The sequence below is a fragment of the Bufo bufo genome, chromosome 1 (genome assembly GCF_905171765.1).
Source record: "Bufo bufo chromosome 1, aBufBuf1.1, whole genome shotgun sequence".
NCBI lineage: Eukaryota > Metazoa > Chordata > Amphibia > Anura > Bufonidae > Bufo > Bufo bufo.
This window is the reverse complement of record NC_053389.1, coordinates 129,089,210-129,114,363: the sequence shown is the minus strand read 5'-3', so window position 1 is coordinate 129,114,363 and position 25,154 is coordinate 129,089,210. Positions and strand designations below refer to the sequence as shown.

At 40.6% G+C, this 25,154-nt stretch overlaps 1 protein-coding gene across 1 annotated transcript in view; it reads right to left on the bottom strand.

The window, feature by feature from the left end:
• Positions 1 to 25,154, bottom strand: part of AJAP1 (adherens junctions associated protein 1) — a 216,979-nt gene that overhangs the window by 102,533 nt on the left and 89,292 nt on the right. Inside the window, 1 exon segment of the mRNA XM_040429425.1 lies at positions 18,385 to 18,472. Coding sequence (XP_040285359.1) covers positions 18,385 to 18,472 — 88 coding nt within the window.

Sequence of the window (25,154 nt, the reverse complement as noted above, 5' to 3'; positions counted from 1 at the left end):
CCAATAGTAATAATTCTGTGACAGATTGCACTTAGTAATAATAGTGCTCCTACAGTGCCTCCAACAGTTATTGTGTCCCAGAAGTAATATTGCTCCCATAGTCCCCCAGTTGTATTAAAGCCCCATTATAATGTGTGCCAGTACAAAAAATGCTTCTTTGTGTGGCAGTAAAAAAAAAAAAAAAAAACTTCTCTACTCTACTCTACTGCCCCCAGTAGAGTCGATGTCCCCAGTGTGCCCTCATGTGATCCAATGACCTTTACTGTGTGCGACTACAAAAAACACTTAGTGCCTCCAGTTAAGCTAAGGGGCCCATAGTGCCCCTATAATTTGTGCCAGTATAAAATACTCCTATATAGTGCCCCCAGAAGATGCCCCCATAGTGCTCCTCGCCGTCCTATATAGCGCCCCCTAGAAGATGCCCCCATAGTTCTCCTCCCGCATCCCCATAGTGCCCTTCATAATGTGGCAGTATAAAATGCCCCTATAGACTGCCCCACATAGATGCCCCCATAATGCTTCTCTCCCCCCTTCCCCATAGTGGCAATAAAATGGGTGACAGTATTAAATGCCCCTATATAATGACCCCATAGTGCTCTTCCCCCCCTCCTCCATAGTGCCCCCCCATAATGTGCCAGTATATAGGGCCCCCATTAGATGCCCCCATAGTGCTCCTTCCCCCCTTCTCCATAGTGCTCCCCTTATAATGTGCCAATATATAGGGCCCCACCCCCCTTCTTGCCATACTGTGCTAAAAATAATTAAAACAATAAACACTTATACTTACCTCCATGACACTGCGATGCGATGCAGGCCTCTTCCGTCCTGTGTCCTGCTCTGTACGTCTGTACGGCTCAGGCGACGCGATAGGCTGCAGGCCTAGACCCTGTAGCCTATCAGAGGAACAGGCGAGGGAGAAGCCTGGCCCTGCCCCACATCGTTCATCAGATGAATATAGAGATGAGCGCACAATGGAAGCGCTCATCTCTCCCTGCTGCTGCCACCGCCGCCAGAATGGTCAGTCCGCCCCTGGCTCTCACTATATTCTCAATTGCACTGTTGCCCCCCCGGATCCGCCAATGGCCCCTAATTAAAATACATATTTTTGGTGTGAATTTTTGCCAATGATCCCTTTCTGGTATGTCTATGTACATGTTGTGGGACGATTTGTGCGCTTCTAGTAAGTATTTGGTGGCTGCAAATATGACCTGAAGGTTTTTCAGGTTCACCTGCCATTAAAGTCAATGGGGCCCGCCGCGAACCGTCCAGGCTGATGTTTGTCAATCACTATCTGCATTACAGTATTACTAGTGAAACTGGGTGGACAAATCATGAACCATAAATAGATTAAAATGTATGATGCTTTATCTGTCTTTTTTTTTTTTTTACAGAAATTATTAGTTATGGTATATACAACCTGCAAATAAATGCCACAGAATATTTTGGTAGAAAAACAGCAATTAAAAGTAACATTTACATATCATAAAGACTGGGAGGAAAAGCAACGCTAAGCAACATTGTGATTTCATTAAAATATATCCATAACTATTTCCAATAAACAGCACCTGGGTCCCATCAATTAAGTAACGAGGCCTGTCAATGACAGACAACAGAAAACAAATGGTTAATTAGTAACATCTGATTAAAAGATACAAGGCCATAAGGCTGTCAAACACAGACAACAGGTAACACATAATTAATAACTGCTGATAAAGGTAATTACAGCACATTTACTTTACCACAAAAACTCGAAACTAAAAGAAACCACGAAGGACTGCAAACCAATTCTATAAAAAGCTGGAGCTATATCGAAGGAGAACAATAGGAGCTGAGGGCTGTACATAGCAAAATGAGGGTGACTAATTCGCGTATGGCACCTTCCCAATGTAAATTTCCCTGCTTTATCAGGAAGCATCAATAACTTATTCATACCCTTGTCAATGATGTATTACCGACATTATCACTCCCTTATCAATTAATAGTGTTGGGCTCGAATATTTGAATAGCGAATATTAATCGCGAATATCGTCACTTCGAGAATTAGTGAATATTTAGAATATAGTGATATATAGTCGTAATTTGGAATATTTTAGATTTTGTTTTCATCAGTAACCTCCCTTCTTGCTTGTGGGCCAATGAGAAGGCTGCAATGTCTTTGTCAGAGCTTAGCAACATCCCTAGCAACCAATAGGAAAGTTGCCCACTCCTTACTATATAAGAACCTCCCCAGCAGCCCTTGTATGCAGTTTTTTGCAGATCTGAGAGAGACAGCAGTGTCATCGCTGTGCTCTGAGCTTTACTGTGTCATTACATTAGATAGTTAGTTACTTAGATTATATATATAATACAGATAGTTAGTGGGAGATAGTCAGTGTAGGTTAGATTGATCTATAGTGTAGCTGTCCATACATACTGGACATGCTACAGACATAGTGCTGTGATGTCACAAGTTCACAACAATACTTAGTGCACCAATCAGTAATATGTAGTCAGACCTGCTAAAATGTGAAGTTGCACGTATTGCGCCAAAATATTAACATCATTAGTGCCGTATTGGAGCACTCTATCTGCATATAAAGCCATTGTAATGTTCTGCTGTGCCGACCATTTTCTCCAGTCTCAGGAAACTTCTAGCAGCTTGAAAAATGTAGCATAAGTGACCCACGTCTGTACTTCGCCTGCATTACGCAAATATTACATTGCCGATTTTTCGAGATCAAGAAAATAATCTCAAATTTGCAAATATATGACGAATATTCTACAAAATATTCGCTAAATATTGTGAATTCGAATATTGCCGCTGCCGCTCATCACTATCAATTATATATCACTGCCTCTATCAGAACCTTGTCAATGATGTATCACTGACTTTATTACAGTCTTATTTATGATTTATCACCCCCTTATTAATTATATTTCACTGATATTATAGGCCCCATTATTAATGATATATCACTGATATTACTACCCCCTTATCAATTATATATCACTGATATTATCATCCCCATAGAAATTATAATAACTAATATGATCACCCCCTTATCAATGATATATCACTAATATCATCACCCTTATCAATGGTATATCACTAATATTATCACCCCCTTATTAATTATATATCACTAATATTATCACCCCCTTATCAATTATATATCACTAATATTATCACCCCCTTATTAATTATATATCACTAATATCATCACCCTTATCAATGGTATATCACTAATATTATTACCCCCTTATCAATTATATATCACTAATATCATCACCCCCTTATCAATTATATATCACTAATATTATTACCCCCTTATCAATGGTATATCACTAATATTATCACCCCCTTATCAATTATATATCACTAATATTATTACCCCCTTATCAATGGTATATCACTAATATTATCACCCCCTTATTAATTATATATCACTAATATTATAACCCCCTATCAATTGTATATCGCTAATATTATCACCCTTCTTATTAATTATAATCAGTAACATGATCACCCCCTTATTATAATCATTTATATATGATTTATCACTGATATTATAACTCTATATATATATCCCTTACTTCATTATACTTCCATTAATGATGTGTCTTGACTTTATCACCACATTTTCAATGATATATTACTGACTTTATCACCACACCTTTATCAATAATATATCACTGACTTTATTACACCCTTATCTATGATATTCCAGGTGATAAAACACACACGACATCTGTGCAGGGAGGAAAAATTCTGGGCTGGAACAGGTACCAATGTAAACTCCCCAAAAATTCTTCCAGCACTAGATAAAAAGTCCGAATTTTATTGTCAAATCATAAAAAAATAAGAGTCCAGCCAGAAGCTTCCATGTTTTAAACAGATAAATATATGTTCTTTAGTGCTGGAAGAATTCTTTTTGGCGTTTATCACACCCTTATCTATGATCTATCACATCTTTTTTAATCATATATCACTGATATCATTAAACCCTCAGCAATGATGTATCACAGATTTTATCACACAGATGTCTTATGTGTGCTTTCCGCATCCATATGTCCGTTCTGCAAAATATATAACATACCCGATTCTTGGCCACAAATGCGAAACATGGACCCATTGTAGTCAACGGATCCACAAAAAATGGGGACGTTACTCGGACAGTATCTGTATTTTGCGGATCCACATTTTGTGAACTGCAAAGTACATAGTGTCATGTGAATATACCTTAATTCTGGTACAGTACGTCTACCACAAATCCTAATGATAGTATTACTAATATTTCCAATGCTACTACTAATAAAATATTTTTTAATAATATTTGAAATTAGCATTCTTCTACTACCAATACTACTTCTAACATTGGAATGTGTTATCAGAAAATAAAGTTTAAATCAAGTTTTTATGTTAAAAAATATAAGAACTTTTAGCGATGTTCTGATGAATCCTGCAGTTTTCATTCTGGCCACTAAGACTCTGCACAGATAACACAGTATATACTATTCAAAATAGGCGATAGTCACAGCTTATCTGTTGTCCTGGTGGGCATGGGAATTGCCTTCCTCACCATTCGCTTCCCGCAGCCTGGACCTGCTGCACCTCCTTTTAAGGAGGCCACACGGGGCCTGCAGACTGCTCTTCGCTGTCCAGTCTATTCTCCCAGCCTGTAGGGTGAGCAGGCACTTGTTAGCTCTTTAAGAGCTAGAATTCGCACATTCTAATTTCTCCCCAGCCTATGTTTTGCTGTCTCAAGTTATATAAGGCACTTTCCCCACCCCAGTGAGAGGGTGCCTGAGCTTTAGATTATCTAGCCTGTTCCTGTTTGTCGGTCCATGTACTAAACTCTGCTTGTCTACCAATTCTACCCCTTTTCCGCCCGCCCTGACCTTTGCTTGTTTTCTGACTACAATTATTTGTCAGTGTTTTGTACTGATGTCTCTGGCCCCTGTGGGTCAGCAGCCAACCACACTAGCACTATTCCAAAAGGTAGTGGCCTGATGTTGAAGGGGTGATAGATGAAAACCTGGGGACTGCCAATTCCCTCATGACTATCCTAAAGTCAAACCAGTTGGTTGGCACAGTCCATAACATATACTCCCCCACCCCTCACAATGGCCTTTTTACAGACCATAAAGCAGATCTGCAAAACTCTTGCACAAACATTAATGAGTCATCTCCTATCACTTGCAGTGATGGTCAGTTCACAGTGTTCGCCAGCGAACACATGCGGCTGCCATCTTTAGTAAGGTAGACTCACCCGTCCGGCAATGCACAGGTAAGCCCTTACCTGTGCCGGGAGCAGGTCTGAAATCAAATGCAGTCACCGGGTGCAGGCAGTTCCGAGAACAGCCCGATGAAGGCCCCCGGCGGCTGTTCTCGGAACTGCCTGTTCCCGCTGACTGCATTTGATTTCAGACCGGCTCCTGGCACAGGCACAGGTAAGGGCTTACCTGTGCATCGCCGGACGGGTGAGTCTACCTTACTAAAGATGGCAGCCTGCATGTGTTCGCTGGCGAACACTGCAAACTGACCATCACTGATCCCTTGTGCTTATGGTCCATGTGTCTGCATATCTTAAAATACTGTTAACAGCATGGCAGGTAAAATGGATGCCCCATAATCAAATACAAAAAAAAAACTGTATAGAAATAACAGTTTAAAAACAAGGACTTTTATTTAATTAATAAAAATAAATTGGTGATGCATTCCCTGATAAATTCTTACAGTACTAATATTATTACTAGTTCTACAAAAAAAAAAAAGTACAATAAAAAAAATGTATATTTAAAAAGCAGAATAATATCACTACCACCTCTACTAATAATCCTACTAATAATAATCATAACTATTAGTATATATTATTATAATTAACATCAACAATAAAGTCATATTTTATGTGTGCATGCTTTTGATGGATGTTGAGTTATTTGTATAGCATTGTAACTTGGACAAATGTACAGTATGATAGTGATGATTAGAGATGACGGGCAGGGGTCATATTTGAATTCGTGATATTTCGCTAATATTTTGTAGAATATTTGTCGAATATTTGTTAATTCAAATATTCGTTATATTCTACTTTTAATTATTTACTTAAAAATCGGCAAGGTAATGATCGCGTAATATGCGAATATTACGCAATCAATACAGGCGTGGGTCAAAAACAAATATATAGCACTATAGAATATAGTGCTATATATTCGTTTTTTGAATATTCAGCATTTTTTTCCTCTGAACACATGATATAGCACTATATTGAATATAGTGCTATACTGTATATTCATTTTTTTTGAATATTCATAATTTTTTTCCTCTGAACACATGATTGCTCCCTGCTTCTTGATTCTGGGCCAATGAGTCATTGTCCCACAAGTAACTTAAGCAGGGAGAAATCATGACTTCAGATGCAAAAAAATTATGAATATTCTAAAAAATGAATATACAGTATAGCACTATATTCAATATAGTGCTATATATTTGTTTTTTAGAATATTTGTCATTTTTTTTCCATCTGAAGTCATGATTCCTCCCTGCTTAAGTTGTTTATGGGCCAATGACTTATTGGCCCACAAGCAAGAAGCAGGAAAAAATCATGTGAATATTCGATATAACGAATATATAGCACTATATTTTAAATATTCGCAAATTCTCTAAGTTATTCGAGATAAAAATTAGCTTTCCGAATATTCGTGCTCAACACTAGTAATGATGATAATTTTGAATATTTCATATCTTTAGTATTATGTTATTACTATTTATTTATGTATAGGTTGAGAGAAAATTGGTCTCCACATTGTAAAGAAAATGTATTGCGTGAGCGCCGGTTCGAGATGGCCACTTGAATCCGAGCTCCGTCTTACTGACAGCTTTCAGCACCAGCAATCTTTTGCCTTCCACCTGAAAATGGTGAAAATAGGTAATCCCAAGGCAGGGGAACACCCCAGCTCTAATAAAAGTCATGCCCAAGGGGGTGACATGGACAGATTCATCAAAAAAGCGGCTGCAGCTTTCGTCGCCCGCGACTCCAAGATGGCGCCGACTCAACAACAGAAAGCAGGCCAGCACGATAAATCAGAAGAAGAGAGCGACACCGAAGAGTTACAAGGTAAGGGGGCCCTTCCGATCACCAGGAACTACCTGAAGAATACCTTAAATAAAGCTCTGGAGCCCCTGCTCAGCGAATTTGCAGCAATGCGCCAAGATATGAGGCAAGTGGGTGAGCGAGTCGAGACGCTTGAGAATAACCAGGCCCAGATGCTGGATCACCAGAGGGCTACAACAAGCTAATTTCGTAGATGTGGTACTTACCTGAACGAGATGCAGAACGCCTTGGAAGACCAGGAGAATAGGGGACGCCGGAATAATCTGCGGATAAGAGGAATCCCTGAAACCGTTCTCCCTGGCGATGTTCCTGCTGCTGTCGTTTCCCTCTGTGCCTCCCTCCTTGGCCCTGAACTCGCCCCAGAGATCACAATTGAGAGGGCACACAGGGCCCTGCGGCCTAAACCGAAAGTGGACGAACCCCCAAGGGACATTATCTGCAAGTTCTTGAACTTTCAGGTTAAATCCGCTGTTCAGGAGGCTGCCAGAAATAGATCCGACATACTGTTTGAAGGAGCGCTAATATCGATCTATCAGGATCTGGCCCCTTCTACCTTGAAGAAGCGCAAACACCTCAAGCCTCTAACGGAATGGCTGCGGGCTAATAAAATCCTGTACAAGTGGAGCTTTCCGTTTGGCCTTTCCTTTTCCCAAGGAGGCCGACGTTTCAACATTACCTCATATGCTGACCTAGAGGCCGTCTATGACCATCTTCAAATCTCACCTATGCAAATAGAAAACTGGGACCAGTTCCAAGACCTCTTTGCCTTACCTGAAGTTCCAGAAGTGGCAGCCTTCTCCCTGCAACACACTCCCAAGGCTCATAAAACGGGGAAGAGAAGCCGTCAACTGACACCTAAGAGACTGGCTCAAGAATGATACTCCAGATCCTCCAGCTACAACCATGGACAGGGGTGATATTCATTTACAGGTCTTTAGTGGATCTATCCAGAGAATTAGCCTTTTTCTGTATAGCTTAGTCTGTTCCTGCTAGTAGATCCACTATATAGCCTCTTATTAGTCATGCTTAAGTTAGCTTCTATCAGATAATGTTCCCACAATGCATGTCTACCTGCTATCTACCCCTGTCAATCTCCAGTACCCAGTGGGCCTTCCTTAATCCTTACACCCCTAGGCTTTTCTATCATAGCCTTATTAGGCCCTTATTTCTCTCCCCATTAGGGTTCCTGCCAATTGCTTGTTTAAATTCTAATCCGTTTTTGGGTTGCACCCATATGTGCTGAACGTCATGTAAACTGGTCTTCGACCAATTTTCCCCCATGCTTTACACTAGTGGATCTCATTCCACTCCATGTTATTTTTTGTATTTTTCTTTTGTTCTCACTGTTTCCCCTGTCCCGTTATTTTATTTTAGGTACCTGACACAGACTTCCTTGATCAATCAGCGGTACATGCAGGTTGGCGGGTTTCCAGCTTCTCCTCTGGGCGGGGCAGGACCTCTTCAGATCGTGAGTGTTGTCTCTTGGGGGACCAGCACACACTATATTATCACGTTCACAGTAATAATTAAATATGGCTGACATCCATATAGCATCCTATAATGTAAAAGGGTTCAACTCGCCCTCTAAGAGAAGCCAGATTTTCTCCATCCTGCGCAAGGAGGGAGCGGATGGGCTGCTCCTCCAAGAGACACACTTCAGATTTAACCACTACCCCAACATGGAATTTTCTCACTACCCCACTTGGTTCCATAGTGGGGGGGCCACTGCCTCGTCTGGAGGAGTTAACATTGGTTTTAAGAGGAAAATACCTTTCAAACCTACCAATCACCTCCAAGACCCAGAGGGCAGATTTATCATGGTGAAAGGTTACATAGGTTCCCAAATGTACTCCTTCGTCAACCTGTACGTTCCTAATAATAACCAGGCTAAATGGCTCTCTTCCATTGCTCAAACAATTTCCTCTTTTAAGGAAGGTATAGTTTTAGTGGGAGGAGATCTTAACACAGCCCTTGACCCCCAGTTAGACTCTTCCTCACACAAAACTCCCCATTCCAGGCGCTCCCTAAAGCTCATTAAAAACTTCTTCTGGGATCTCCATTTAGTAGACGTGTGGCGTACCCTATATCCTAACACCCTGGACTATACATTTTACTCTCATGTCCACGGCTCATATCACCGTATAGACTACATCTTTGTATCTAAAGAACACCTACAATTATGCCAAAAGCCTAGCATTGGGTCTATACACTTATCCGACCATGCTCCTATATACCTAATGGTAACCTCCCCTATGCAAAAACCCAAGAGTTTCAGTTGGAGACTGAATGAATCCATCCTAGGTAACACTGAATCTGTTGAAAAAATAGCCACATTATTGGATGAATACTTTAAACTCAACTCCCTTCCAGAACTATCTCCCCAAGTTACATGGGATGCTCATAAACCCTTTATTAGAGGCGAATTTATTAGCATTGGCTCCCATTTAAAGAAACTGCGGGAAGGCAAAATAAATAATCTCCTCTCCACAATAAGGAAACTTGAAGTAGGCCATAAAAAATCTAGGACTGAGATTCAACTTCAAGAACTATCCAAAGCCAGAGCAGAACTGAGGGCCCTATTACAGAGTAAATCAGCAAAGTATTACCTTAACTCCCAATACAAGTTCTATACACATGGCGACAAAGCCACCAAATTTTTAATAAGCAGAATTAAGGCCAGGAGGGCAGACAATTATATACACCAACTCTCCTCACCGAAAGGCGAGTCAATTTTCGCTTCATCAAAAATAGCGGCCCAATTTAGGGACTTTTATGAAGCCCTTTATAATATCCCTTCCTCATTTTCCCCATCTGCCCACTCCTCATTAATTGACACCTTCTTGAAACCTCTGTCATGCCCAACCCTATCCGTTGAACAGAAACACTCCCTAGAGGCTCCATTTACCATCAAGGAGCTATCCATAGCTTTGGCCCAAATGCCCCAGGGTAAAAGTCCAGGACCAGACGGCCTTCCCGCCTCTTATTACAAAACTTTCAAGAAACAACTCCTGCCTTACCTACTCAATGTTTGCAACCAAACCTTGCAAAATATCTCCCTTTCTAGAGACATGACGACTGCGCATATTGCTTTGATTCCTAAAGAGGGGAAGGACTCCAAAGTGCGTGCTAATTATAGGCCTATATCTTTACTCAACATTGACCTTAAGCTTCTAGCGAAACTTTTGGCTAACCGCTTGGCAGTCCTTCTCCCTTATCTGGTACATATGGACCAGGTGGGCTTTGTCCGTGGTAGGGAAGGCAGAGACAATACGGCTAGAGTTATTAATATACTTTGCCATGCCAAATGCACTTCGTCTCCACTAGTACTCCTCAGTACTGACGCTGAAAAAGCGTTTGATCGTATAAATTGGAACTACTTAAGTCACGTACTAGATCTGTTCGGCCTGCCTGGTCCATATATCAAGGCGATATTTGCCATGTACGAGCAAGCCACAGCACAGGTCATGGTCAATGGTGACCTCTCCATTCCTTTTCGAATACATAACGGTACACGCCAGGGATGCCCATTATCCCCCCTTCTATTCATCCTAGCTATGGAACCCTTTTTAATAAAACTTCGGGCAGACACTAGGATTGAGGGAACGTTTTTAGGAGGCAGGAGCCATAAACTCGCCGCCTTTGCAGACGACGTCATGATTATGACTTCTAACCCTAGAGTTTCCCTCCCTTTAATTCAGGAGCATCTAAGGAGCTACAGTGAGGTTTCGGATTTTAAGATTAATGAAAGTAAATCCATTATTATTAGTACGGGCCTATCTCATCAACTCAAACGCTCCTTGATGGTAAACTCCCCATTCAACTGGTCATCCCCCACTGTAACCTACTTAGGAGTAAAGATTAGCTCTAACAGCTCCGATCTCTTCTCACTCAACTTCACCCCCACGAAATCCTCCTTATTTGAAGCATTAGATAAACTCAACAAATCAGCCCTGACACTTTCGTGGTTTGGCAGGAAAAACCTTCTTTCTTCCCTTGTCATCCCCCGCCTCACTTACCTTCAACAAGTCTTACCAATTCCTATCCCAAAATCTTATTATACCGCCCTCAGACAAAAATTTAGTGCATTTATATGGAACGGCAGAAGAGCCAGACTCTCTTACTCCTTCCTGTCCCGATCTAGAGCCACAGGTGGAATTGGCCTGCCAGATCCTGAACTCTATGGGAGAGCTATATCAATGACTAGAGTCATCGATTGGTTGAGAAATTCAAAAAACAAGTCCTGGGTCGCATTAGAACAAAACATCATTGGTATGCCAGCCCGTGCTATATGCTTAGGCTCTGACCCCCCTCCCTCCATTAGTCTCCAGTCATACCCAATAATCAAAGCTACCATCGAAACATGGAAATGGTGGAACCAATCACACTGCTCAGTCCCATTCCCTTCCCCTCTGACCACAATCAGTGATATTTTAGGCTCTGCTTCTTCTGGACCTCGCAACACTTTCTCCAATTCAATTAGATCTTCAACAGTCCCTATATTACACCTCCTAGAGCCTCAAGGCTTAATGCCCACTTCCGACACTATCAAATCACTACTTAAGCCTCATCCCTGTGACCTTACTCTTATTCCGCTTATTAAAACTTTCATTCGAAAAAACAATTCGAAAGGTGAACTCCAACGGCCTCTTACCTGGTTTGAAGCCTTAATAATTAACCCAAAGCCCCCAAAAAAACCAATCTCACTTATATACAACAAACTGAGATCCCCTCCCCTAATTTCCAAACCGGCTTTCATTCGTTATTGGGAGAAGAAGACGGGCTTGGACATTCCTATTCAAACCCTTCCCTTATTATTTGAAGCCCCTCATAAATTATCCAGGTGCGTAAGAGCCCAGGAAAACGATTACAAGATATTGTCACAATGGTACATTACGCCAATTAAGTCAGCACGTTTCACCAGACCCTCCTCTAATAAATGCTGGAGATGTCAAGAAGAGCCAGGCACTTTCCTCCACATATGGTGGTCGTGCCCCCCCATTAACAAATGGTGGAAAGAGATCTTTCAATTATGCAACCAAATTTGCTCATCCAACGTGACCGTCTCTCCATACGGTGCTCTGCTCACTCTTTTTGACAATACGGCCTCTTTGGCTCCTTCTTACCTTTTTAAGCAGCTCTTGTTAGCGGCCCGCTTGTTGATCCCCAAATATTGGCTGCAAACAATTGTTCCCACAATGGAACAGTGGAGGCTTAAGGTCGACCAAATACATTGATTTGAAGAACTAGCCTCGTGGGAATCAAGAACCCACTCGATACTCATGAAAAGATAGGCCCTATGGACACAATACAGGTTTCCTTCCGCCGCTATAAATTCAGCATAGATGAGAGAACCTAAACTCAATAGGTCACACTAAATAACCCCTCTAACCTCCAGTCTTGTCCCTACGAAAGTCCAGGTTCTGGGACCTATATCATTACCCATCCCTTCATAAAGATCCGTAGTGTCCATCCACATGGAATCCTGAACCTTCTTTTTGCTATGTATTGCTTGAGATATATAGAATAATTAGGCTGGGTTTTTTTGCACTCTGAAATGTAACAGTCCTCTGTCTAATCCTGCACAGTCTAAATTATTAATGCTTTGTATGTGCTCGGTACCGTATTACACCACTGTTGGTGTTGTTCACATTGTATTTTCTTGATTTGAAAATAAAGCATTTAAAAAAAAAAAAAAAAAGAAAATGTATTGCGTGACAAGTTCAGCAGCCAGTTTTCCCATTTAGAAGTCTGTAAAGTAAAGATGTGAAGATGTCTTGGCAATGTGACATCTGTTGGCAATTATGCCATTATCATCCTTTATAACGCTCCAGCTTCCTGCTCTTCCTGTTTCCTGTTGCTTGTCTGTTGTTTACTTCTGTGCAGCAAGAGATTTGTGTATTATTTGGATAATTTACTGGTGGGTGACCTTCACTTGCTTGCTCATTGTCTTGCTCCCTTCACCAGCTACATTTTACTATAGATTGATCCCATGGCTCCTGTCCACTGATTGTTTCCTCCGTCTCTGACCACTGGCTCTGACCTGATTCTACTTGTTTGCTTCCTTTTCCTGACTGTGCTTATTACTCCTGCTGCAGTAATCAGCACCTGCTATGATCTGTGTCCATCACTTCAATAGCTGCAGATAAAAGTATAAAGTGAATTGTCTCTGAAAAGAATGCAGTGTGAACAATGCTATACTTACTGGCAAAGTGAAGCAATAACAAGGTACAGTACAACAGCAAACCTTTGGTACTCTACTAAGAAAAGGAACCAAGGCACATGGAACAGCAGAGTCAATGCTTAAAGGATGTGGCAAAACAACATAGCAAGCATGTCAAACTTGCAACACAGGATAGCCACACTCAACAAGCAAAGTAGCAGATGCTGGCAATTTGGCTTGACTTGGAGTGGCGAAGGACCAGGCAGGCTGACATCAGTAACTGCACCAGTACAAACAAGACTTGACTTGATGTGGCACAAAAAAACAGGCAGGTTGACATCAGGAACTGCACCACACTTGACTGGGCACAGACTTGGTACATGCTTAGTTTAGCACCTAGGCACTAAGGCAATGATTGAGACAACAGCATGGTAAATATAGCAGAAGCTGATTAAGGCCCCTTTCACACGGGCGAGTATTCCGCGCGGATGCGATGCGTGAGGGGAACGCATTGCACCCGCACTGAATACCGACCCATTCATTTCTATGGGGCTGTTCAGATAAGCGGTGATTTTCACGCATCACTTATGCGTTGCGTGAAAATCGCAGCATGCTCTATATTCTGCGTTTTTCACGCAACGCAGGCCCCATAGAAGTGAATGGGTTTGCGTGAAAATCGCAAGCATCCGCAAGCAAGTGCGGATGCGGTGCGATTTTCACGCACGGTTGCTAGGAGACGATCGGGATGGGGACCCGATCATTATTATTTTCCCTTATAACATGGTTATAAGGGAAAATAATAGCATTCTGAATACAGAATGCATAGTAAACTAGCGCTGGAGGGGTTAAAAAAAAATAAAAAATAATTTAACTCACCTTAGTCCACTTGCTCGCGTAGCCCGGCATCTCTTCTGTCTCCTTTGTTGAATAGGACCTGTGGTGAGCATTAAATACAGTTACAGGACCTTTGATGACGTCACTCCGGTCATCACATGGTACGTCACATGATCTTTTACCATGGTGATGGATCATATGACCGGAATGACGTCACCAAAGGTCCTGTTGCTGCACAGAGATCAGCTGAAGCCAGAAGGAGATGCCGGGCCGCGAACAAGTGGACTAAGGTGAGTTAAATTTTATTTTTTATATTTTTTAACCCCTCCAGCGATGTTTTACTATGCATTCTGTATTCAGAATGCTATTATTTCCCCTTATAACTATGTTATAAGGGGAAATAATACAATCTACAGAACACCGATCCCAAGCCACAACTTCTGTGAAGAAGTTCGGGTTTGGGTACCAAACACGCGCGATTTCTCTCACGCGAGTGCAAAACGCATTACAATGTTTTGCACTCGTGCGGAAAAATCGCGGGTGTTCCCGTAACGCACCCGCACATTTTCCCGTAACGTCCGTGTGAATGAGGCCTAACACATATGAAACAGCCTGCAGCTAAGCACAGAAGCAAAGAAGGGTTTAACCCTGGCAATGCTGCATGCTTGATAAAATAATAGCAATAATAAAATAAATAAAATTGTTTCCAGAAATGACCATAGCCTTTAAACTTCAGTTTTTCTCATTATTTGTAATTATTTTTTTTATAATAATTTACTTATGCATGTAAATATTTTTGGTACATAATATGTCTCTCACAAGATCATAAAAGAACTCTGGGGGACATCTGCACGTTATCATTTTTTTTTGTTTTCCATCCATAGGAGCCCCAATTACAGGTCAAAACAGCAGAGCTGATCTGGGACTGCTAGGATCCAACAAGTGCTGGAGGAAAGGAGGGCACCCAGCAATGAAATGATCATTACGATACTGCCGCTTCCTCCATTCACTACATATGTAGACTGCAAGATTGAAGCCAGAAAAAAGTTACAAACACTTCTATATTCTCCTTAGTCTCTGAAATCCAGGGCCTGACCCGTTTCTGCTAGATTGTAGGAGCAGAAGCGTTAATGCAGTGAGGCCAAGAGACTTCATTGCAGACTTGGCACCTGCACTGCCCGCTGTCAAAGGCAATGGGCAATTGTTAAGGTGTTCATCAATCAAAAACAGTTTTAAAAGAAATTAGTTTTTGTATGACGCAGCAATAGGAATTCCAGGCGGAATATTTATCAACCTGGTATCAACCTACACTTATGTAGTGTATGTATGCAGTATGAAAACTGTTGGCTTTGTGTTAGAACCCACACAAATCTGTTGACTTTTTATGGGGTTGAATACTTTTGTAATGTACTGTGGGTGGTCTGTGTCACACAACATGATTCAGAGTCTGGAAAAATGGATTTGAAGTTTCCTTCTTAACAAAAATGATAGAGCAAAGTGAACTGTATCACAAAGAACCCCTGTACATGATACTAAGAAATGGAGGGCTGAATGTTAGCGCTATGCCATCTATGGACCAAAACTGTAGCAATGCCTTGTTGTAACTTGGAATTCGCTGTGTCCGGTCAGACAACTTCTTGCTCCTCTTTTATACTGCAATAAGTGTTCTTGTAAAATGTACTGTGTGCTCTCAAGAAGGCAGCAACAGTAGTAACGTCCAGAAGATGGGGTACATTAAAGGGAGTGACCCATGTCTACAGCCTACATTCTATCATTATACAGTATGTAGAAGGAAATCAGAAATATTACATCTCTTTTTTTTATTCAAATTTTTTTTTAATTCTTGAAAACTCAGTTGAAAAAAAACTTTCTTTTTGTTCTCAAGTATTGCTATATAAACTTCTACTTTTTTTTTTTATCCTCCAGGCCATCCAGACATTATGAGCAAACTGCGGCCTATAATTACTGTAACGCTATGTTTATTCATGGTTGTAAAAATACTGCAATTTCCAATAAAAAGCTCCACAGGTAGTCTTCGAGAACACTGTGGAGGAAAACGATAATTTATTTTTCCCTACAGTATTTTTGCAAAATCAAAGAGCTTATTTAAGGATGCGTAAAAAGGAAGAAAAAGAAATGGATTGGAGAAAATTAAATCCCAGATGTATCTGAATGCGCACATGAATTACTGTATATTATTTTAGTGGAGATGAAAATTGCCGGTCATGTTGAATGCCATATCGAGAAAGGGATTTATCACTCATCAGAAGAGGGGCATATTAGGGCACCTCACTAGGAAGAGCAGTCACTCTCTGCTCATTGGGTCAGACTGCTGGGAAAACTACCAATCCTCACTTAAATGGAGATGTTTTGTGGTTCCCTGCACAAGATCCAAGCTGTGCAGTGGTTCTTTCAAAGTGACTTATGCTACTTGGTTCTCAGGAATGGCAAAAGTGCCAGAAATTGGACCTTCATTGATTCTAGCAACATGCCATTATGTACAGTACCAGATTTACATTTCAGGATCTTGCAGGCACAGATTGTTAAGGCTGTATTACACTGGTCAATTTTTCGGAAGATGAACGCTAATGAGTGCCCGTTTGAACGCTCAAAAGCAATATTCTTGCAGTGTAATACTACAACCGATAGCCCATGTTATTTAATTATGATCTGCCACCGGCAAACCACTATAGAGCATGGGGATGAGTGATGGCATAGTGATTGCTCCACCCCATGCTGCAGAGGAGATTGCGGCATGTAATAGCAGCAGTCTCCTCCGCTAGCTAGCAGATAATTGCTGGGAGGTAATGCTTTCTTTCTGACAATGGTTTGCTCAATCGGCTAGTGTAGAACAGGCTTTAGACTCTTTCTATCAAGTAGACCACACATCAAGTTATGTATGCCAAATATTTGTTTGCTATTGCAAAATTAACAACCTCTACTGTCTGTTTTAGTAAAGGTAATGTGCATTTATCTTCCATGGAATAAGAATTATGATCATAGAGATGAGTGAAGTTCTGTAAATTTTATTTAGGTCTGATTTGACCAAATTAACCTTCCAATGCTTCAAGGACGACATTGTCAATGTGAATCCCTCTCTTTCTCTCTCTCTCTATTTTGCACAATTCATCCGAATCAAACCCCCCGAAAATTCGGATTCTATAGACTCGATTTGCTCATCTCTAATTATAGATGGGTTGTGTCCCTAGTCAGAAATTCCTCCTGTTAGGCCTCATGCACACGACCGTTGTGTGCATCCGTGTCCGTTGTTCCGTTTTCTGTGATTTTCTGCGGACCCATTGACTTTCAATGGGTCCGTTAAAAACTCGGAAAAATGCACCGTTTGTCATCCACGTCCGTGATCCGTGTTTCCAGAAAAATATGACCTGTCCGATTTTTTTGACGGACAACGGTTCGCGGACACATTCAAGTCAATGGGTCCGTGAAAAAACATGGAGGCACCCAAGATTGTCATCCGCGTCCGTGATCCGTGTCCGTTTTTTTCCTATCATTTTCAAGGCAAACTTGACTTAGATTTTTTTTTCACCTTTCTTGTCTGGTGATCCTCCAAAAATCAAGGAAGACACACGGAAAAAAAAACGGACACGGATGACGGAACAACGGAACCCCGTTTTGCGGACCATGAAAAAATACTGTTGTGTGCATGAGGCCTAAATGTGTGAATTAACTGAAAATTGGGCAATAATAGTCCCCCCTGCCAACAGGGTGTGTCCCTGCGCAGTCTAATTATCATTGACTACAAACTCTCAAACTCACTTTATTGAAAAAGGGGAATTCATGCATGTCCAGGAGTAATAATAGAAAAATAGTATGAGGCATAGTACTAGGAAATGATTGGGAATACAACCATTTACCAACACAGATATGGACAGGACAGTCCATTTTGTAAATCAATACTACAAAAATTCCATATATCTGGCATTCCATTTTATCTTCATTTTATTTTACTGTACAACCATAAGCAGAAGTATTTCCTGAGTGTCTACGAAATATTCTAATGTCAGACCTGAATGTAATACACTTGGGCATAATGTAGGTAAACATCGAGAAATACATTATAAAAATACAATCATTATGAAAGATCAGCAACCCATTATAGTCATGTCTCTCCAATGCTGATCTGAAGCTTCGGAAGGCCAAGTGTGTCCTCTGAGATCATGTAGGTGATGCACCAGGCTAAACCCCACTGTACCATATACATTATACGTCTAATACATGCTTCCTTGTATTCACTTCCATAACATTGAGTGGAAAATGAGTAGAAGTTATCCTTACCAATTTTTCAAAACGAGTGTTGTTATCAAGGCTGCAATGACCATGATTAGGGAGACAGTGATGGTAATTATCTGGTGTACTGCGAGACCTGTACAGAGAAGCAGAGACAGAAGCAAAAGCCATGTGATATATGAGCGCAAAATCCAAGTCAATAACAAGTAATGAAGTACTAGGAAATGCATATAAGATGTGGAAAAGCTCTATCAATGCACCAATAGGATCACCTAAAATTGATGGGGCTGGCAGTGTATTGGTTCCTTGGGAGACCTATTACACGGTAAAAGTATACAATATATTGCAATGGAAAAGCCCTCTACATTGGCAGAAATCTGTTTATATCATAGAAGGTGCTGCCCTTTGGACTGTTGGGGAATACAACTTCTATCGACAATGGAGTCAACATCAACAGCAAGACCCAAGAGCTTCCATGACAACTAGATTATAGATCTCCCAACTGTGGCTTTTCAGTTCTTGACACACTAGAACCAGTTGTTTCATGATGGGAGTTATAACTTTACAAAGTTGGAGATGGACAGGATGGAGACCAGTTTCCTAAATAATGCAAATAAAGGTTGTTGAATAAGGGTCCATTCACACGTCCGTAGAATGGGTCCGGACCCATTCATTCTCTATGGGGCAGGAATGGATGCGGACGCGCCCCCGAACTTCCGGAAAAACATAGAACATGTCCTATACTTGGCCACAATTGCGGACAAGAATAGGCAGTTATATGGAGGTGCCGGCCGGGTGTATTGCAGATCCGCAATTTGCGGATCCGCAATAAACTACGGACGTGTGAATGGACCCTAAGGCATAAGATAAGGAGTACACAATAAAAATTCCTTTACTCTGACATCTGGTGCTCGATTGATATTGCTATTCTAGATGAACAGTAGGCAGGTAAAATGACCAATGTAAAATGTTCAGATCTGCTTTTTTAACCTTTTCTTTTAATGTGTTTAGTTTCAATAACTATTATACAATACTGGATTATTGCATTACAATTTACTGAGTCTTATGGTCTTATGTAGTTATTATCTTGGGGACTGGGGCTTCAAAGGTTGCTGCATCATTTAACTGTGCTTTGTGGTAAGTCTGTATTGTACTACAGTTCACAGTAGCGTTCGGATATCGAGCAGGCTTGTACGGTAGCCTGTTTTCGGCATACATGCTGGCTGTCTGCCAGACAAAAACCACAGCGGTATTTGTCTGGCTGAAACCCGGCATTTATGCCATAAAGCAGTCAGATAACCGCCGGATCCCATTATGGTCAATGGGGATCTGGCAGTGAACGGCAGAAAATGTCCGATATGGTGAAATTCAGAAGACTGTTCTCTGCTGCAACAGCCTACCGGATTTCATAGCGCAGATGTGAACTTACCCTAAATGTTGACGTTTATTGTAAACTGCAAACGTCTTACCCTATGTAATGTGAGCAATTCAATGTTCTGCATATGTACATACTGTTATCAGTTATTTGCCTCATCCCTCAAAATGCCATATATATAAAGAAGATCTGTTACCAGATTTTGCAATAAAAACTGCATTATTATACAATAGATCTCTTAGACTTGGCAGAAAATCTGTGTCAGCATGCCTGTATAATCCTTTTTGAAAAATGTTCTGCCTGATAATAAATTGAATGCTGAGTCCAGTTAGAGCCTGAGAGATCTCAAGTGTATTCACAAGCTAAGCTCCATCTCCACCCATCTGACCTGATTGACAGGGTCCTACCAGTGCACCTCCTTCCCTGCATCTGGTAACATTTCACAAGCTCAGTACAAGCTGCAGAGCATATTCCTTCCAGCAGCAGGTTTAGTTCAGAATTCTAGCATCTACCCCTAGCTTCTCTATTTTGATGCAAAGCCAGAGAGACTGGAACTGAGCACTGTAAGGTTTCAGCAGCAGCAGGAAAGGAAGTACGCTGAAAGGCGCTTGTCAATCAGGTTAGGTAGGCAGATAGTTTGTGAATGCACCAGATTCATGAGGATTCTCGGTCTCTAGCTGAATTTATTGTCAAAAATTGTTTGTAAAATTGTAAAATTACAGTATACGGTCTTTCTAACATGGAAACTCAACCTAATATCATATTTAATCAGCTATAGTTTTATCTATCAAAGCAAGTGGTAAACAAATGTAATAGAGTCCCCTTAAAATATAACTACCCCCCCCCCCGAAACACACAGTTCTAGTTGCTGTTATATGTTGACATACAGTACATAGTGATATACATTGACTTAATGAGAAGGCATTGCAAAATTCCACAAAGGCCATTTATACCACTGTAAAATATAAAAAAAAAGAACTGGATCGCACATCCTCAATACTACGCTTTTATCTACAGTAACTGCTTCTCAGCATAATTAACATTGCTTCTCAGCGCAATATGTCCTATACCTACCCCTATGCTGCATGCTGTACATGAGGCATTAGTATACAATTTGATCAAAAAGCATAGGCCTCTTTGAATGGGACCCTATTCTAAATTTGGAGTAGCGCTGCACGGCGATCACCGACGCCGTGGCACCGCCCCAGCAGGCAGCGGGACCCAGCAGTCAAACAGCGCCCCTGCTGTCCAGCAAAGCACTGGGCCCCGCCAACCCACCAGCACAGCACCTAAGCAACAATGGCCGCCACGCAGCACTGCACCATGTGAACAGGTGTGGAACTCACCTTATCACATACTCTCAGGAACTCCAACTGAGAGATAGGAATTTATACCCTTATGCAGACTCCTCCTAATTAAAAACACCTTGGTCGAATGGGGAGGAGTGCTGATACCAGAGGGGGGAAAAGCAAAGATTCTACAATACATGTAAAATATAAGAAAAAGAACTGGATCACACATCCTCGATACCATGCTTTTACCTAAGAACTGCTTCTCAGCATAATTAACATTGCTTCTCAGCGCAATTGATCACATACCGACCCCTATGCTGCATGCTGTACATGAGGCATTGGTATACAATTTGATCAAAAAGCATAGGCCCACTCACCGCGACAAGATTACTGGTATCAGCACTCCTCCCCATGCGACCCAGGTGCTTATAATTAGCAGGAGTCTGCATAAGGGTATAAATTCCTACCTCTCAGTTGGAGTTCCTGAGAGTATGTGATAGGGTGAATTCCACACCTGTTCACATGGCGCAGTACTGCACGGCAGCCATTGATGCTTTGGTGCTGCCCTGGTGGGTTGGTGGTGCCCAGTGCCAGGGTGGCTTTGCCAGACATCGGGGGCGATGTTTGACTTCTGGGTCCCGCTGCCTGCTGGGGTGTTGCTGCGGCGTCGGTGGTCGCCATGCAGGGCTGCGCCAAATTTAGACTAGGGTCCCATTCAAAGAGGCAACCTTGTCGCGGTGAGTGGGCCTATGCTTTTTGATCAAATTGTATACTAATGCCTCATGTACAGCATGCAGCATAAGGGTCGGTATAGGATAAATTGCGCTGAGAAGCAATGCTTATTATGCTGAGAAGCAGTTAGATAAAAGCATAGTATTGAGGATGTGCGATCCAGTTCTTTTTCTTATATTTTACGTGCCATTTATACCACTGCTGTACCCTAAAGTGGAAAATTTAGAAGTCATTGCTATTCATATAGCTGTACACTGGAAGTGTTACTTATATAATGACATTTATTATATAATGTACATAATGAATGCCCCAATTTCTACTGATTACTAGTGATGAGCGGCAGGGGCTATATTCGAATTTGCAATATTTCACAAATATTTTGTAGAATATTTGTCATATATTCGTGAATTCGAGATTATTTTATTGAATGCAAAAAATCGGCAATGTAAAAATCGCGTAATGCAAATTCGTAAAGCGAAATACATGCGTGGGTCACCTTGGCTAAATTTTTCAAGCTGGTATAAGTTTCCTGAGACTGGAGAAAATGGTTGGCACGGCAGAACATTACAATAGCTTTATATGCAAATAGAGTCAAGAGCTCCAATATATTCGCGATTGCGCTAATCGGCAGTGATTAGAATATTTTTTCGCTCTGCGTGCAACTTCACATTTTAGCAGGTCTGACTACAGATTACTGATTGGGGCACTAAGTATTGTTGTGAACTTGACATTGCTTCCTTCTCGTTGGCCCACAAGCAAGAAGCAGAGAGGAATCATGTGTTCAGATAAAAAAAAATTCTGAATATTCGATATAACAAATATATAGCATTATATTCTAAATATTCGCGAATTCTCGAAGTGGCAATATTCGCGATAAAAATTAGAATATTCGTGCTCAACACTACTGATTACCTTAATTAATATTGTGATAGGGTCATTGAATATAGTTATTTAATCATTTATAGAGGTTAAATCTCTGAATATAGGTATTAGTGAAATGCATACATTTCTGCAGCACAATTATCTAAGGGAAGCAGACTGAAGACATAATCACACAACCTCCATTAAAATCAATGCTGGCTGTAAAAATCTTTATCTCCCTCTAGTGGCAACTTTGTCTTTTAGAAATGTGCACATTTTAGAAGCAATAAAAGAGCTCTACTTTATTTAACTAATTGGTGTAAACTTCTGCATTCAGTTATATAATAAAAGCATGCAATGTTCCCAATAATTTAAATACTATTAGCAAAACTGCCTATTAAAATGTGAGAAGACTATGACTGGTTCTGACATCATTTATTTAATATTTGTTTTTTTTATGTTACTAGCCATAAAAAAATCTTAAAATATTCTAGTTTTCACACTAGAGTACACACAGTAAACTGATGCTTCTTGTTTTATACAGCTTACTCAGCTTTACTTTATAGAGTTGGACAGCAGGAGCAGAGTCATCTCATTATCAATGGGGGGGGTTAATAACTGCTCTACTGTACTGCTGTAGACCTAGAAAACACAGGGTAGTAACACTGCACTATAAGCACAGAGTAGGCTCTAAATCGATAGAGTTTGCACTATATCATTTCATGGAGACTATACTAATCTATCACTAATCTATGATTATTAATTCACATTTTTAACATTAAAAATCACATAAAACAACAATAAACACTTTATTTCTCTTCTAAAATTAAATTTCCTCCTTGAGACAGTCCCTTTAAGCATGATAACATAGACATTTAAGACAGGTCTACGTTATTAAATGCATCCCAGTTACATACAAAGCTTACAGGACCCATTCTGGTCCTGAAATATATTTCTTTAATATTAAGAAATAAATCTCCAACAAATAGATCTTCTATGATATGCAAATCCATACATGTAATCCAATTGCGGAGGAGAATTCCGCAAAGATGAAAAGTGCCCCAAACACTTTGTAGATTCTACTTTCCAATTTAAAAGGCATCAATTCACAGATGATGCTGAAAGCCTGGAATAGCTCCTCCACAAATTGACTCTCAAGCCTCTTTCTGTCTCTTTTTTCTCATTCATTGGCTCATCTATCGACTGCCCGGGTAAGTACAGTAGATGAACATAGGTTGGCATATTTCATTTTCTTTTCTAGTGTCATAAGCTATTATAAGTCGCCTCATCACTGACATGATCTTATGGAAATGTTCTTATGTTCACAATTCTAATAATACATCTCTGGGAACACTGACTCTGGTTTCTCTATCTGTAAAATCATTTCCACAGGCTCATCTCATGAATGGCAAAAAAATTCCATAGCGAGAGTCAGAAACAAAGGAGAAATATTTTTTGCCAATAGAAAGCTTCTAAATAGAATGCAAGTATGTGATTATGACGGTATGACCTTTGCAACCCGCATTGTAAACCTATATTGGCATTGTAGAAACTGTTTCAAGTAATGATTCGTTTTGTAGTAATTTGTTTACAGATGAAGCAGCCTTAATGAAACATTACAGTTATCCTCATGTAAAAATACTATGGCCTACATTCAGAGATACTTGAGATAAAGTTGTCAACTCGCCTCATGAATGGTGCGCCTCTGATCAAGAAAGTGCTTTTTTGTTTTGTTTTATTTGTACCAAAAAAGATGTACCCAAAAAGATGGAATAATTCCTATAAAACAAAAATCTGCATCTTTGTGAAACAAAGCTGGGAGAATGAACAGCGGTGCACTGACCTTTTAGGTTTCATTCATCATTTTCTTAATTTCATATGAAACATAAAACAAAAAGCACTTCTATTTATCTCCAGCCTGCTGTATCTAACACCATCAATTCTTTTGCTGATGCAATATTTTTAAAGAGAATATTTTATTAAAACCAAATATATTATTCATGCAACTATAATAAATGTCCATATAAAGAAAAACAAACACAGTCGGCACTGCCTAATGTGGTTTATGTCCAACAGGATCCACACCTGCACCATAAACATGCGTCAGTTCGGTGGTGCTCTACCAAGTAGACATACAGTCCTGATCAAAAGTTTAAGACCACTTGAAAAATGGCAAAAAATCATATTTAGCATGGCTGGATCTTAACAAGGTTCCAAGTAGAGCTTCAACATGCTCAAAAAATGTTTTGTCTCACTCCCATTTCTTCTTGTTGCATGTTGAAGCTCTACTTGGAACCTTGTTAAGATCCAGCCATGCTAAATATGATTTTTTGCCATTTTTCAATTGGTCTTAAACTTTTGATCAGGACTGTATATTCAAATAGTTGAAAGAAGAAAAAACGCGGCACTCACCATCAACTTCCTTTTTGCAGCTTTATTGTAAGTAAAATCACGATAGATGCGGGGCACCGCACAGATACAGCAGGCAACAGACGTTTCACGCTTGATTGCGCTTTGTCAAGCCTCCCATGACGTAGCGGGGAGGTGTACTATATACA